Below are 15385 nucleotides of genomic sequence, written 5' to 3' on the forward strand. Positions count from 1 at the left end.
GGAGAAGATGCTGATTTATATGGTTCCCCTTGACTGCTGGGAGACACTCAGACACACTCAGCAAGCCCCTCAAAAGTTTCCATAATGAAGGATGCAGATCATTTAGATACGTAGCCATACATTCGATGAGTTTGACTGCAGACTACCTATTTCTTACAATGCAACGGCGGTGGTCTATCACAATGCACTGTACAACAATGTCCTTAAATGTGCGCGTTATATGTGTAATTTCTTCCAAACCACGTCTTAAATCTTTGCAGACTAACACAATCAAATCTAATTTGACCATCTGTCTTGTAAGAAATGGACTAAATATCTTAAGGATTACAACAGTACCGCTGGGAAACAGAGCACACGCCGTCGCTCTACTACTACATCATCAATGTTCATCAATGATTTAATTGAACGGAAATGACACTTTAGTCAGTGTCAGAACGATAACCTATATTCTACAAAGTATCCAGGAGATGGCAGCATAGCCATGTGGATGTGAGAGAGAGAGCTTTTATCATGTTGAAGACCGCTGCTGAGTCTCGGCTTACTGATGTTACTGATGCATGAGAAATCTACTGAGAGATACAGGGTACCTGGGTACCTCTATGTCCCCCGGTGTAAGCTCGCAACTTTTAAAGGAGGAACCGCTGTAGCTAATCGCTTGCTTCAGATATATATTAAACATGTGGAAACCACATAACTATGCACACAGATGATCAAGTTATCAAACAAATGCCCTCTAACATTAAGTGATTGCAAGCCACAATACAGATGAGCTCATTTTAAGCACATCATCCAATTGCCATATGTTTTATTTCAGGATTGTCTCTCCACAGCCTCAGTTTACGAAAGTAATATGCTTCAATGTCTCTGTTAGACAACATGCACATTTTGTGACATGTACATTAATCACATGTAGCCTATGGAATTAAAGTTAACAACCCATCCCTCATCTTAAGGACAGTCACACTCTCTATCAAATTGACAGCCACCAGAGGTGATCTTTTCATATGCCTGAGCTATAGATTTTTTTTCTCACTTTACCACCATTGACCACCACCACTTTGCGGATATGAGATGAGTATTGAGCACCAGTGGCAGAGTGAGGTCCTGTAAAAATCCTTTCCTTTGTTCAATATCTAAATCAAGTCAGTAACATTTTGTCAATAACAGGTAGTCATACATAAATATCTAATGGCCAGTTATGATTTGTTTTACAATAATGATTTTGTGCTGCCACATAGGCCTGATACAGAGAAAAACCCATAGTGCAGCATTCTAAAAGCCTTTGTGAATGGATAACCTCCAAAAAGTGGCAAGACACAAGGCCTTTCCCGGTTATTACTTTTCCCAGGCCTGATTGGATTGATTTGTCATTTGCAACAGAGAGCTCGGCCACGGGACTGTGGATAATCCAATTTATCGCTTTTTCATTTATTACACATTCTTTTCCTGGCTTTTGGGTCCAGTGTCACATCGATTCTTTGATCGCTTGCTTAGCTGGCTCCTAATGAGCTTCCGTTTGAACCACTGCTTAATTACCATCCTACTTCCCTAGCTCTGTTGTCTCTGGGCTTGCCATTGACATCAGTTGAAGAAGACAATTCCAAACATAATACTTGAAGTGGTGTGTCATAATAGCTGCATTATTCTCTTCTAAGAGATAAATCCTTAACCTAATAATGTAACAATAATGTTGGATATTAAAACCTCTGTTTAGGGGACCTGCGTGGTTCTTGTACCAGCTCCGAACAACATTTCTGCTTACAAATCGATCTGTGCACACCGTAGATCGAAATGGCTTGCGTTGAGCGGCAGCCCTGGTTCTCGCAGACACAGAGAGATTATACATAAAGATCTGCAGGGCACACATAGAGGTCCTATTAAAACCTAACACACATATATATAAAAGTATTAAACTTAAAAATTATTTGAATATACAGTGGGGCAAAAAAGTATTTAGTCAGTCACCAATTGTGCAAGTTCTCCCACTTAAAAAGATGAGAGAGGCCTGTAATTTTCATCATAGGTACACTTCAACTATGACAAACAAAATTAGAAAATAAATCCAGAAAATCACATTGTAGGATTTTTAATGAATTTATTTGCAAATTATGGTGGAAAATAAGTATTTGGTCACCTACAAACAAGCAAGATTTCTAGCTCTCACAGACCTGTAACTTCTTCTTTAAGAGGCTCCTATGTCCCCCTCGTTACCTGTATTAATGGCACCTGTTTGAACTTGTTATCAGTATAAAAGACACCTGTCCACAACCTCAAACAGTCACACTCCAAACTCCACTATGGCCAAGACCAAAGAGCTGTCAAAGGATACCAGAAACAAAATTGTAGACCTGCACCAGGCTGGGAAGACTGAATCTGCAATAGGTAAGCAGCTTGGTTTGAGGAAATCAACGGTGGGAGCAATTATTAGGAAATGGAAGATATACAAGACCACTGATAATCTCCCTCGATCTGGGGCTTCATGCAAGATCTCACCCCGTGGGGTCAAAATGATCACAAGAACGGTGAGCAAAAATCCCAGAACCAAACAGGGGGACCTAGTGAATGACCTGCAGAGAGCTGGGACCAAAGTAACTAAGCCTACCATCAGTAACACACTATGCCGCCCGGCACTTAAATCCTGCAGTGCCAGATGTGTCCCCCTGCTTAAGCCAGTACATGTCCAGGCCCGTCAGAAGTTTGCTAGAGAGAATTTGAATGATCTAAAAAAAAGATTGGGAGAATGTCATATGGTCAGAGGAAACAAAAATATAACTTTTTGGTAAAAACTCAACTCGTCGTGTTTGGAGGACAAAGAATGCTGAGTTGCATCCAAAGAACACCATACCTACTGTGAAGCATGGGGGTGGAAACATCATGCTTTGGGGCTGTTTTTCTGAAAACCTCCTTCCATCAGCAAGGGCATTGAAGATGAAACGTCGCTGGGTCTTCCAGCATGACAATGATCCCAAACACACTGCCCGGGCAACGAAGGAGTGGCTTCGTAAGAAGCATTTCAAGGTCCTGGAGTGGCCTAGCCAGTCTCCAGATCTCAACCCCATAGAAAATCTTTGGAGGGAGTTGAAAGTCCGTGTTGCCCAGCAACAGCCCCAAAACATCACTGCCAAAATACCAGCAACAGTGTGTGAAAACCTTGTGAAGACTTACAGAAAACATATATAGGGTATATACAAAGGGTATATAACAAAGTATTGAGATAAACTTTTGTTATTGACCAAATACTTATTTTCCACCATAATTTGCAAATTAAAAATCCTACAATGTGATTTTCTCGATGTTTTTTCTTCTCATTTTGTCTGTCATAGTTGAAGTGTACCTATGATGAAAATTACAGGCCTCTCTCATCTTTTTAAGTGGGAGAACTTGCACAATTGGTGACTGACTAAATACTTTTTTGCCCCACTGTATGTAGAATTTGCCTTTACTACTATAGCCCATAGAAACACATTGAATAACACATTCATAAATGACAAAAAAATCCATATCTAGGAGATATAAGAAAGCACAGGAAATATATATATATAGTGTAGTGTAGTGTGTGTATATATATATATATATAAATGACATATGTAGTGTATATATATATATATATATATATATACTACAGGTCAAAAGTTGTAGAACACCTACTCACCTACTCAGGGTTTTTCTTTATTTTTACTATTTTCTACATTGTAGAATGAAAGTGAAGACATCAAAACTATGAAATAACACATACGGAATCATGTAGTAACCAATAAAGTGTTTAACAAATCAAAATATATTATATATTATATATTCTTCAAATAGCTACGGTTTCCTTGACAGCTTTACACACTCTCTCGCATTCTCTCAACCTGCTTCATGAGATAGTCACCTGGAGTGCATTTCAATTAACAGGTGTGCCTTGTTAAAAGTTAATTTGTGGAATTTTTTTGAGCCAATCAGTTGTGTTGTGAAAGGGGTGGTATACAGAAGATAGTCCTATTTGGTAAAAGACCAAGTCCATATTATGGCAAGAACAGCTCAAATAAGCAAGGAGAAATGACAGTCCATCATTACTTTAAGACATAAAGGTCAGTCAATACGGAACATTTCAAGAACTTTGAAAGTTTCTTCAAGTGCAGTCGCAAAAACCATCAAACGCCATGATGAAACTGGCTCTCATGAGGACCGCCACAGAAATGGAAGACCCAGAGTTACCTCTGCTGCAGAGGATAAGTTCATTAGAGTTACCAGCCTCAGAAATTGCAACCCAAATAAATGCTTCACAGAGTTCAAGTAACAGACACATCTCAACATCAACTGTTCAGTGGAGAATCAGCCGAATTGCTGCAAAGAAACTACGACTAAATCGCAGAATGGTGAACTTACTAAATGGCTGAGAGTTTGACTGTGTGATATTAGATTGCTTCTTGTGTAAATATTTTCAGTCTGGATTTTAAAGATTTAAAAGAAGAGACTTGATTGGGCCAAGAAACACGAGTAATGGATATCAGACTAGTGGAAATGAATCCTTTGGTCTAGAGTCCAAATTTGATATTTCTGGTTCTAACTTCTGTGTCTTTCTGAGACACGGTGTGTGTGAATGGATGATCTCTGCATGTGTTTTTCCCATCATAAAGCATGGAGTAGGAGGTGTTATGGTGTGGGGGTGTTTTGCTGTTGACACTGTCTGCGGTTTATTTACCGTTTCAAGGCACACTTAACCAGCATGTCTACCACATCATTCTGCAGCAATATGCTATCCCATCTGGTTTGGGCTTAGTGGGACTATCATTTGTTTTTCAACAGGACAATGACCCAATACACCTCCAGGCTGTGTAAGGGCTATTTTACCAAGAAGGAGAGTGATCGAGTGCTACATCAGCTGACCTGGCATCCACAATCCCCCGACCTCAACCAAATTTAGATGGTTTGGGATAAGTTTGACCGCAGAGTGAAGGAAAAGCAGCCAACAAGTGCTCAGTATATGTAGGAACTCCTTCAAGATGGTTGGAAAAGCATTCCAGGTGAAGTTGGTTGAGAAAATACCAAAAGTTTGCAAAGCTGTCATCAAGGCAAAGGGTGGCTATTTGAAGAATCTCAAATATAAAATATATTTGGATTTGTTAAACACTTTTTTGGTTACTACATGATTCCATATGTGTTATTTCATAGTTTTGATGTCTTCACTATTCTTCTACATTGGAGAAAATAGTAAAAATAAAGAAAAACTGTTGAATGAGTAGGTGTTCTAAAACCTTTGACCGGTAGTGTGTGTGTATATACATATATATATATATATGTATGTGAATGGAAGTTTCAGTATATATACTATATGTATATATATACATATATATATTTTACACATATTTAACACACCTCCAAACTTCCATTCACTTGTATGGGCTACCTTCAGACGAGTCCCGGAGCGTAGAGCAAAATGTTCTTTCGGACGCTACAGACGACCAAATTTTTGGGATGTCTCATGGTCAGACAAACAACGCTGTAGCTTGGCCACCTTCCACCACAGGCCGACATAGGCGGATGCGGTGTATTGCATCGCAGCCCATGGAGAAAAAAAAACTCCAGCTTAAACTGACGGATTTTGATTGGGATTGTTTTTATTATGTGACTTAGATTGAGGCATGGGTGCGTCAATAGACTGTTAAGGACTTTAAAGTACTTAGTATTCTAATTCCTAATTCTGTGAGTATACCTCTTCTGTCTGTGTGACTTAGGATGTGAAATATGACACTTTAAGCTGGGATTTCCCTCCTACCATTTAATTCGCTCTTCGGACTGTCCATCAACTCCTGGCTGAACCCTACGTCACAGCCATTGACAAAGCACATGCCTGCAATCCTAGTCGGAACTAGGACACTCGAACAGGTTGAACACAACACGTGTATAACTACAACAATTCTGAGTTCCAACTAGCGCGTGATCGTGGCATTACATCATAGCGCAGCAGGAGAGAGTGGTTTCGTCACTCTCGCACATTCACTTTATCAAAGTAATGTAAAATAATTCACACATTTAAAATAAAAAAAACGCTTTCTATTTGTCATATATGTACAATATTAATATGAGATGAAAGGCAAGTTCCTATCGAGTTCAGGAAGCCAAGTCAGAGATGTTTTGATCAAGAAAGATCTTTAGAAAATCTGCCCATTTTTTCTGTCACTAAACATTCAAATATGTATTTTAGTTGTTTTATAATTTGATTGTACTATAATAAAGAAAGCATATGTCATTTCAAGCTGGATTCATACAGATTTGTTGAATAGGAAATACAGTACATCATATAAAATATTTGTACTGTGTACTTGAAAGTCCTCAAAAGTGACCAAATCTCACCTATTTAAAAAAAAACTTTTCTTGGAGTATGCAGCATTACTAGTTATTGATAAATGATTAAAAAAATATTTTTGGGGGTTTTTACACATACTCCAGCATCTTATTTATTTAACTAGGCAAGTCAGTTAAGAACAAATTCTTATTTACAATGACAGCCAATGTACAGTGGTTTAACTGCCTTGTTCAGGGGTAGAACAATATATTTTTACCTTGACAGCTCAGGGATTTGATCTAGCAACCTTTTGGTTGCTGGCCCAACACTCTAACCACTAGGCTACCTGCCACCCCAGGCATAAAAAGCAATACAGATAAGCATGTCTTATTACAAGCAACTTAACCATAGGCCTGTTGCAACTTAAAGGCCTATGCTATTTCCTGTATGAATCATAAAGCAGTTAAAGGTCAAATGCAGGCGTTTTTATCACGTCAAACCATTTCTGGTTAACCATTTGTCAGTGCTTAAAATGTACTTTTTGGTCCACCAGGCACTGTGGCAGGTAGATGTAAAAATCTACCAGCCCCTCCAATTTTTCACCAGCCAAAATATATATATTTTTGCTGCTAAATTTATTATTAGTAAGAAGTAACTAATGTGGTATATTGAATCATTTAATTTCTTGTGACGAGTTTTTTAAACCAAAATAACACAGAAGCGACAAAAATTTTCACCTGCTCCTTTAAGGCAGGGAGGTTACCGTGGTTCTAGCGCGACTCGAGTCATGTTTGTACCTGTGAGACTGAGTCTGACTAGTAGAAGTGTTGTCTTCTCTCAGTTGAAACTCAAATACAGAAAAACAACCTAGCTTGTGAACAAAACACTGTACACTGAAGAAAAATATAAATGCAACATGCAACAATTTCAAAGATTTTACTGAGTTACAGTATATAGAATGAAATCAGTCAATTGAAATAAATTCATTAGGCCCCAATCTATGGATTTCACAACTGGGCAGGGGCGCAGCCATGGGTGGGCCTCGGTATAGACCCACCCACTAGGGGGCCAGGCCCACCCACCGGGGGGACAGGCCCAGACAATCGGATTGAGTTTTTCCCCACAAAAGTGCTTTATTACAGATATAAATAATCCTCAGCACCCCCTCCCCCTCCTCAGATAATCCCGCAGGTGAAGAAGCCGGATGTGGAGGTCCTGGGCTGGTGTGGTTACATGTGGTCTGCGGTTGTGAGGCCAGTTGGATGTACTGCCAAATTCTCTAAAACGATGTTGGAGGTGGCTTATGGTAGAGAAATGAACATTACATTCTCTGGAAACAGCTCTGTTGGACATCCCTGCAGTCAGCAAGCCAGTTGCACATCTGTGGCATTGTGTTGTGTGACAAAACTGCATATTATCGAGTGGCCTTATATTGTGTATCTTTCACTCAGCTCTTCACATGCGCACAGCCCCTAGCCAGGAAGTGTTGCAGCGCGAGGTGGAATAGGCTATATAGGATTCGTAGTTCTTTGACTTTGTGCGATTTAATTTACCAGATATGAAACAAAATGGCTGAAAAACTTTGAAAGCAGCTACTGCAGCACTTATTTTACTATAAATGTGAACATACTTTTATGATCAGACTATTTTTATTCACAAATGCGATTGAAATTCTCACACTGTGGCGCACTGACCACCTGCCAAGGTGGCTGGTGAAATAGACATCTACCCACCAATGTCAAAATCTACCTGCAGGTGACATGTTCATTTTTGGCCCTGGTAACAATCAAGTACCTTACTTTGATTGGTTTCAATTCAAATGGTCAAAAAGAAGAAGAAAGAAATGCTTCTTCTCAAGCAATAATTTTTATAGGACTGTTTGGGAGTGGTCTGAGTGTGGGTCCTAAATTGGAGGAGCCTAATGGGAGGGACATGTAACCTGAAAATTAGCTGTTATTGGCAGAGAGGAGGGACAACTCTATTTGTTATTGATCTCATAACCTTAACCGCCTGGTGATGTCACCAGGAAGTACAAAACCCGACCCTTGCAAAACAAGTTGAAATTTCTGGCAGCCTTTTTGAACAGCTCTTATACTAAAAGTGCTAATCCAACATAGTGTGTACATTTATTTAAACCACAAGAAAATCACGTTTTTTACTGCACTGCCCCTTTAAACATTTCAGTCTTGACCTGAACACTTTCCTTTTTTATACTTCATAAGGTTATATGGTTATAAGGTTATGCCATGTGTGTAAATGCTGTCATCGTAACATGTTAAAATAATTAGCTCTTATGTCTGCCATCATCTGTTCGATGTTGTATGAACTTGTTAACTCGCTGACACACCGATCACGTGCTGATACAGTGCCTTGCGAAAGTATTCGGCCCCCTTGAACTTTGCGACCTTTTGCCACATTTCAGGCTTCAAACATAAAGATATAAAACTGTATTTTTTTGTGAAGAATCAACAACAAGTGGGACACAATCATGAAGTGGAACGACATTTATAGGATATTTCAAACTTTTTTAACAAATAAAAAACTGAAAAATTGGGCGTGCAAAATTATTCAGCCCCTTTACTTTCAGTGCAGCAAACTCTCTCCAGAAGTTCAGTGAGGATCTCTGAATGATCCAATGTTGACCTAAATTACTAATGATGATAAATACAATCCACCTGTATGTAATCAAGTCTCCGTATAAATGCACCTGCACTGTGATAGTCTCAGAGGTCCGTTAAAAGCGCAGAGAGCATCATGAAGAAAAAAGAACACACCAGGCAGGTCCGAGATACTGTTGTGAAGAAGTTTAAAGCCGGATTTGGATACAAAAAGATTTCCCAAGCTTTAAACATCCCAAGGAGCACTGTGCAAGCGATAATATTGAAATGGAAGGAGTATCAGACCACTGCAAATCTACCAAGACCTGGCCGTCCCTCTAAACTTTCAGCTCATACAAGGAGAAGACTGATCAGAGATGCAGCCAAGAGGCCCATGATCACTCTGGATGAACTGCAGAGATCTACAGCTGAGGTGGGAGACTCTGTCCATAGGACAACAATCAGTCATATATTGCACAAATCTGGCCTTTATGGAAGAGTGGCAAGAAGAAAGCCATTTCTTAAAGATATCCATAAAAAGTGTTGTTTAAAGTTTGCCACAAGCCACATGGGAGACACACCAAACATGTGGAAGAAGGTGCTCTGGTCAGATGAAACCAAATTTGAACTTTTTGGCAACAATGCAAAACGTTATGTTTGGCGTAAAAGCAACACAGCTCATCACACTGAACACACCATCCCCACTGTCAAACATGGTGGTGGCAGCATCATGGTTTGGGCCTGCTTTTCTTCAGCAGGGACAGGGAAGATGGTTAAAATTGATGGGAAGATGGATGGAGCCAAATACAGGACCATTCTGGAAGAAAACCTGATGGAGTCTGCAAAAGACCTGAGACTGGGACGGAGATTTGTCTTCCAACAAGACAATGATCCAAAACATAAAGCAAAATCTACAATGGAATGGTTCAAAAATAAACATATCCAGGTGTTAGAATGGCCAAGTCAAAGTCCAGACCTGAATCCAATCGAGAATCTGTGGAAAGAACTGAAAACTGCTGTTCACAAATGCTCTCCATCCAACCTCACTGAGCTCGAGCTGTTTCGCAAGGAGGAATGGGAAAAAATGTCAGTCTCTCGATGTGCAAAACTGATAGAGACATACCCCAAGCGACTTACAGCTGTAATCGCAGCAAAAGGTGGCGCTACAAAGTATTAACTTAAGGGGGCTGAATAATTTTGCACGCCCAATTTTTCAGTTTTTGATTTGTTAAAAAAGTTTGAAATATCCTATAAATGTCGTTCCACTTCATGATTGTGTCCCACTTGTTGTTGATTCTTCACAAAAAAATACAGTTTTATATCTTTATGTTTGAAGCCTGAAATGTGGCAAAAGGTCGCAAAGTTCAAGGGGGCCGAATACTTTCGCAAGGCACTGTATATTGGCTTTGGGCAGAGCAGATGTGCGGAGAGGCTGGCTGAAGGACAGGTGGCAGGCAGAACAAATAGCAGCAGGTGAAGGTTTAGCCCCACCTTCACATCGACCCGTCTTAGTGGCATTTATCAAGTTCTTGACATGTTTGTAAACCAGGACATGAGCAAATATGGGAAAACACAAAACCCCCTTACAGGACAATTAAGTGTAATGTGTTTTCATGGATCCGTATGGAGACTAATGGGTTTTCATGACCATTAAGTGGTCAATTTTCACTTAACAAGTGGGGGTTTCTGAGTGTAGTGGTTGTTCACATTGTTAATCTACAGCATATGGTTTTGCAGATGTTGTGCAAGCAATGGTACAAGCCCAAAGGGGTTCTCAGTGAAATGGAGTAGGTTTACAGACATTTTAACACATCTCAAGAGATGTCAAAATGAGAGGTTATTTCAGCTACTTGGGACATTGGATGTTTCACTGAGATAGGTTGATGTCCAGACTAGTGCAGAGGCATGAGGTGTTCACAAAAAGATACAAATCCAGCTTCATTCATCCGATTTTGTCTCGTCAGAAGCTGCCATTGGGGACCCACAGCCATGACTTGCATAAAGTGTCGGAAGAAACAAAACCATGGGGGTGTCTTAAGCAATCATAAAAATGATTTTTACAATGATTACAAACACAGCACGGCATAAAGGAACACTGATTCGATAGCAGGTCTGCATAGAAAACAAAGAGTGTGCTTTTATGTACCATGCTCTGTGTCACCTGTAGATTGAGTCTCTCCTTTCAAACACTATAATTAAGTATTAGTATTTAGTAATCATTTATTAAAATGTGTACCATTACCATACTCAGAATGCCTTACGGACTACACTTAAACCTGGTTTAAAAAGGTTGGGCAATATTTGGATGAATAAAACGACAAGAGTACACTCTCAGACAACATTTCTTTAATACAAAGTCAACATATCTACATACACAGTGGGTTTTAAACCAATCATTGTTTCAGTTAGAAGTAACAGTTTGAAAGCGATAGCACTTGGCCCTCATAAAAAGAAAAACTATTTTGCTTGAGTTTGGGTTCTTCATCTTTTTGTTGGCTGTTGTATGTATACGTTCTATTATTTTGGAGTCATTTTTCTATTTCGTTCATTTCCCCCCTCCCTCTGTGGAACATTGCAGTAATTTGGCTGCTGTTGTCAAAAGTCTGGCATCTTTACATGAAGTCAAAGAGTAACACGTCACACGAGCATCCAAAGACGTCCACTGTCTTGGTTTTTGGCATAACCAAAACCAGTCTTTGAATTCAGTCACAAAAAAAGTCCTAATTTCAAGATTTAGTTCATATGAAATGGTTAGATTCCCACTGCTCTTTTCTCCTGGTCTTTGCATCACACGGCTCCTTCTCATCTAGTCCTGATTCATTCTGCATCCCGTAACAAAACATGGCAACAACAACAAAAAAGGAACACAGTATGGTTCTATACAAGTCTTATGTGAGCAAAACATATTACATCATTTCATGATTCAGGGGGCAGCGGTAGTGTAGTTCTCTGCCCCTAATGGCTGTGACCTCGCACTATGGCCAGTTGCTAAATAGCAAAATGATCTCCTCTTTCTCCCTTTGACTGCCAATGGACTGTCTACTTCTTGGCTTTTTAGGCAGTTGGGAAAACTAGCACTTCTCCTTTTTTTTGGGGAGCTTTTGTTTAGGAAAGGAATAGTCCTTTGGTTGCCATCATTTCCCATGTCTGGAGAAGGAAGCAGTGTTCACTTTGCAAGAAGCCTGTGCTGAGGCAAATGTTATGGGTCCTCACTGACCTGTCTCATAACAGAGTTAGCTGTGGGTGGCTAGTAGGGGATATTGCTAACATGGCATATATGACAAAGAAAGTGGGGACTTAAAAACAGGGAACAGTGGAATACAAATGTTACAAAGGGAGAAAGCACGCTTTACAAACACCAGGAACTTTGCAATGAGTCGAACCTTATAGTTGCAGTTCAGTCTTTGATTTGAAGGTAAGATAGCATCGAGGGTCAAATTATACAAATACATATAATCTATATATTTGTTTATTTACAGGTATTATATTCTGGATCATAGTTGATATCTAACAAAGGGATAATCATGTTGTGTCTGAAAAGAAAGACAAAATTAAAAGGAGGGACAAAGGGACTTCTGAGAAAGAGGGAGATCATAGTCTGTACATGGTCAAAAAGTACAGTACCTTTAGTCTGGCAAATTCATAAAAAATGTGTAATAATGTAGTTTGCCTCTAATTGAATGCTTTGTATACTATTTCAATCTACTATCTATGAAAATAATACTCAAACGAATACTAATAACTACTGTTAATGATAATAATAATTTCAACGACAATTAAAAATGCCATCTCCTTATCGGCACAGGTCTACCAAGTGGTAGGAATTAAAAAAGGGGTTGTAGGAGCGGCGCTCGGCTAGACAATTCCCCTCATTGTTCCCAGAGAAACAAACAATATTTCCCAAGGTTAAGGTTATGGTTACAAAAAAATATATATATACAAAAATCCATCATAATTTTACATGAGTAATTGAAAATGTATGGGTAAAAGAAAAACAACTAAATTCATACTAAGAGTTTGGGTATATTTTTATATTCTGTATTTAAATATATATGTATGTGTGAATGTGCGATATATAAGTATATATGCACACATCCACACAAACACATGTTATACTTAACATTTCTACAGTGAAAAAATAGAATGTATTTTAACATAATATGAACAAATAAGCATTTATTTCTTACTGCTAATTAAAAAATGTGATACAATATCTCTGTTAAAAAACTAAACAAAAACTAAAATAAAAGTCAGCTATGTAAAGTAAAATAACAATAGTCATCATAATACAACATTAATGTTTCCATAATGTTACAATAACAATAAGGCTTTTTTGGAAATAAGAAAGACTACACACAGTTCCTTTCATCACTCTGTTAGTGTACATACCAATCGAAAAGCCTTCATAGAAGCCAATGTAAAAGTATACTCCTGGGTATACCAATGCACTGACCTCTGATTAAAAAAATGAAATTGGGGGCTTTGAGGGCTTGTTTTTATCAGACACATGTACATAGTGCGTAGAATCGGCCCTGCTATCGTTTAGGTTTCAAGTTTGGTGATGTGCAATTCATTTGTATTGTGGCTATAACTTTCACCTCACGACATCCCAATCCAACATGGCCACCTCTTCCGCAGTCAACTTCAGTGGCCGTTGGCCTATAGGTGGAAGGGAAAAGACTGGAACCTTTCTCTGGGTTATCAACTCAGTTCCTCACAACTTTGAACTACTTTCCTTCCACTCTTAGTACCATAACTGCAAGAGGACTAGTTTCTTCGCTAAGCTTGGGACTAAAATGTCTAGTGAGAGATGGAGGAGGAGGAGGGGGGGCAATAACATGTGGATGCGCTTTCCATGACCAGACCAGGCACCTCCATTGTCATCCCATACCAAAGAGTTACACCTACAGCATACAGGAGAATAAGCAGCATGTTTGGTATAGACAGAAAACCCCAGAAACACAAGTAATTGTAAGACGAAGTAACAAGTGATTACAATGGGTTGTTGGTCACTGTACACGTTTGCGGAGAGCCCAGTTGCCGCCATTCACCATTCATTCCCCGACCTCATGTGGTGACTTCACTCGTTTTAGCCTAAAGGCCGCCTGAGCTCACCATTCAAAATGGTGGACACTGCACCAGTAACTCATGGCACAACTAGTCCTGAACGAAGAGTGATCGTAAAAAGTCATGGGACATGGTTGTCATTTCTCTGGTCTTGCAAGGGCGGTCATTTGCCCAGTGTCCTTGGTGACCGAGGCTAAGAGAGATATACCAATGGTTACTGTATAAACATGTGGGGTTTGTTCTCAACAGCACCAAAACAAAACAAAAAAACGGTCCACAAGTCAAGTGCTGGAGAAACTGACGCAGTAAATTGATTGAATTGGCATTTGACAAAATCCACCTATGGTCGTCACTTTAAGACACCGTCCTCACTTTCACCCAGACTATTCTTTACTGCAGAGGCTCCTCTCATCCCAAAGAGTTGAAGGGATATAGGGATGCCCTTTGTGGGTATGATGGACACTTGAAGAGTTGTGAGTTTGAAACGTCATACCAGAACTATGGGCAGTAGAAGTTCTCTTGCTAGAAAGAGGTGAGTGGTAGGGGGTACCGAATGGGGGTTGACTTCTCTTGCCAGTAACTTTAGCGTTAACTCGGTGTGTTAGTCTCATCACCGGTGTCCGACGTTTTGGGGGACAATCATCTGTGTTCACAGGCAACCACAGTTAGGCCATCAAAAGTGTTAATAAACAATTAGGAACTCTGAACCTCTGCCCTAACATGTTAAAAAATAAGACAGCTTCCCTCAGCCAAGCTACATCCAGTCCATCCTTTTCTCAGTTTTTCAATTCTTTAGCTTTTTTTTGTTTTTTTTTACCACAGTCACGTTCACCTAGTCACTTTTCCTTCATTTTTCTGTTATCTTTGTATTGTTTGTATGTAGTTATTTTTTTAATAGATGTCCACAAAATGTTTACAATGTCAACCGCCACATCTGAACACTTGAGGTAAGGTTAGCAGTCTGACACTTTTGATTATTCCCACCCCACAGCTTGAGCCACCACTTTTGGTTCCTTTCTCCCGAGTGAGGGCGTCAGTTGGTTTTGCTGATGGAATCATTTACACTTTCCTCACCGGCATCAAAGTCCATTAGGTCCAATTGGAATTGCACTATTGTTTGTGTTTTAAATGGATTTCTTTACAACAACAAAACATCTACAATTAGTTTGCTTTCCTGTTGGTTGAATTTTGTTTTCTGTTTGTTGTTGTTGTTGTTTTTTGTTGTAGTTGTTGTTGTTGTTGTCGCCATTTCAAATTTCAAGCACGTTTCTATGGCTCAGGAGACTGTTGAGGGGGACAACGGTTCGGGGGACGAGATGGCTTTTTACGTTGCATAGTGATCAAAGCTTCCTAGGTACTCCAGACCCGCCTGGTAGGAAAACTGATATTCATCCTGCATAGACAAAAGACAACATATGAAACATTAATATCACGTGGTGAAAGCAGCAGA

General features: G+C 39.5%; 1 protein-coding gene across 26 annotated transcripts in view; it reads right to left on the bottom strand.

Moving 5' to 3' along the window:
- Positions 1-11197: 11197 nt before the first annotated feature.
- ptprsa (protein tyrosine phosphatase receptor type Sa) overlaps positions 11198-15385 on the bottom strand; it is a 283320-nt gene continuing 279132 nt past the window's right edge. For all 26 annotated transcript variants that reach the window (XM_036977783.1, XM_036977788.1, XM_036977791.1 and 23 more), the window contains one exon: positions 11198-15328. In XM_036977783.1, coding sequence (XP_036833678.1) covers positions 15260-15328 — 69 coding nt within the window. In that variant the 3' untranslated portion in view covers positions 11198-15259. The remainder of the gene's footprint in view (positions 15329-15385) is intronic.

The sequence above is a fragment of the Oncorhynchus mykiss genome, chromosome 5 (genome assembly GCF_013265735.2).
Source record: "Oncorhynchus mykiss isolate Arlee chromosome 5, USDA_OmykA_1.1, whole genome shotgun sequence".
Classification (NCBI taxonomy): domain Eukaryota; kingdom Metazoa; phylum Chordata; class Actinopteri; order Salmoniformes; family Salmonidae; genus Oncorhynchus; species Oncorhynchus mykiss.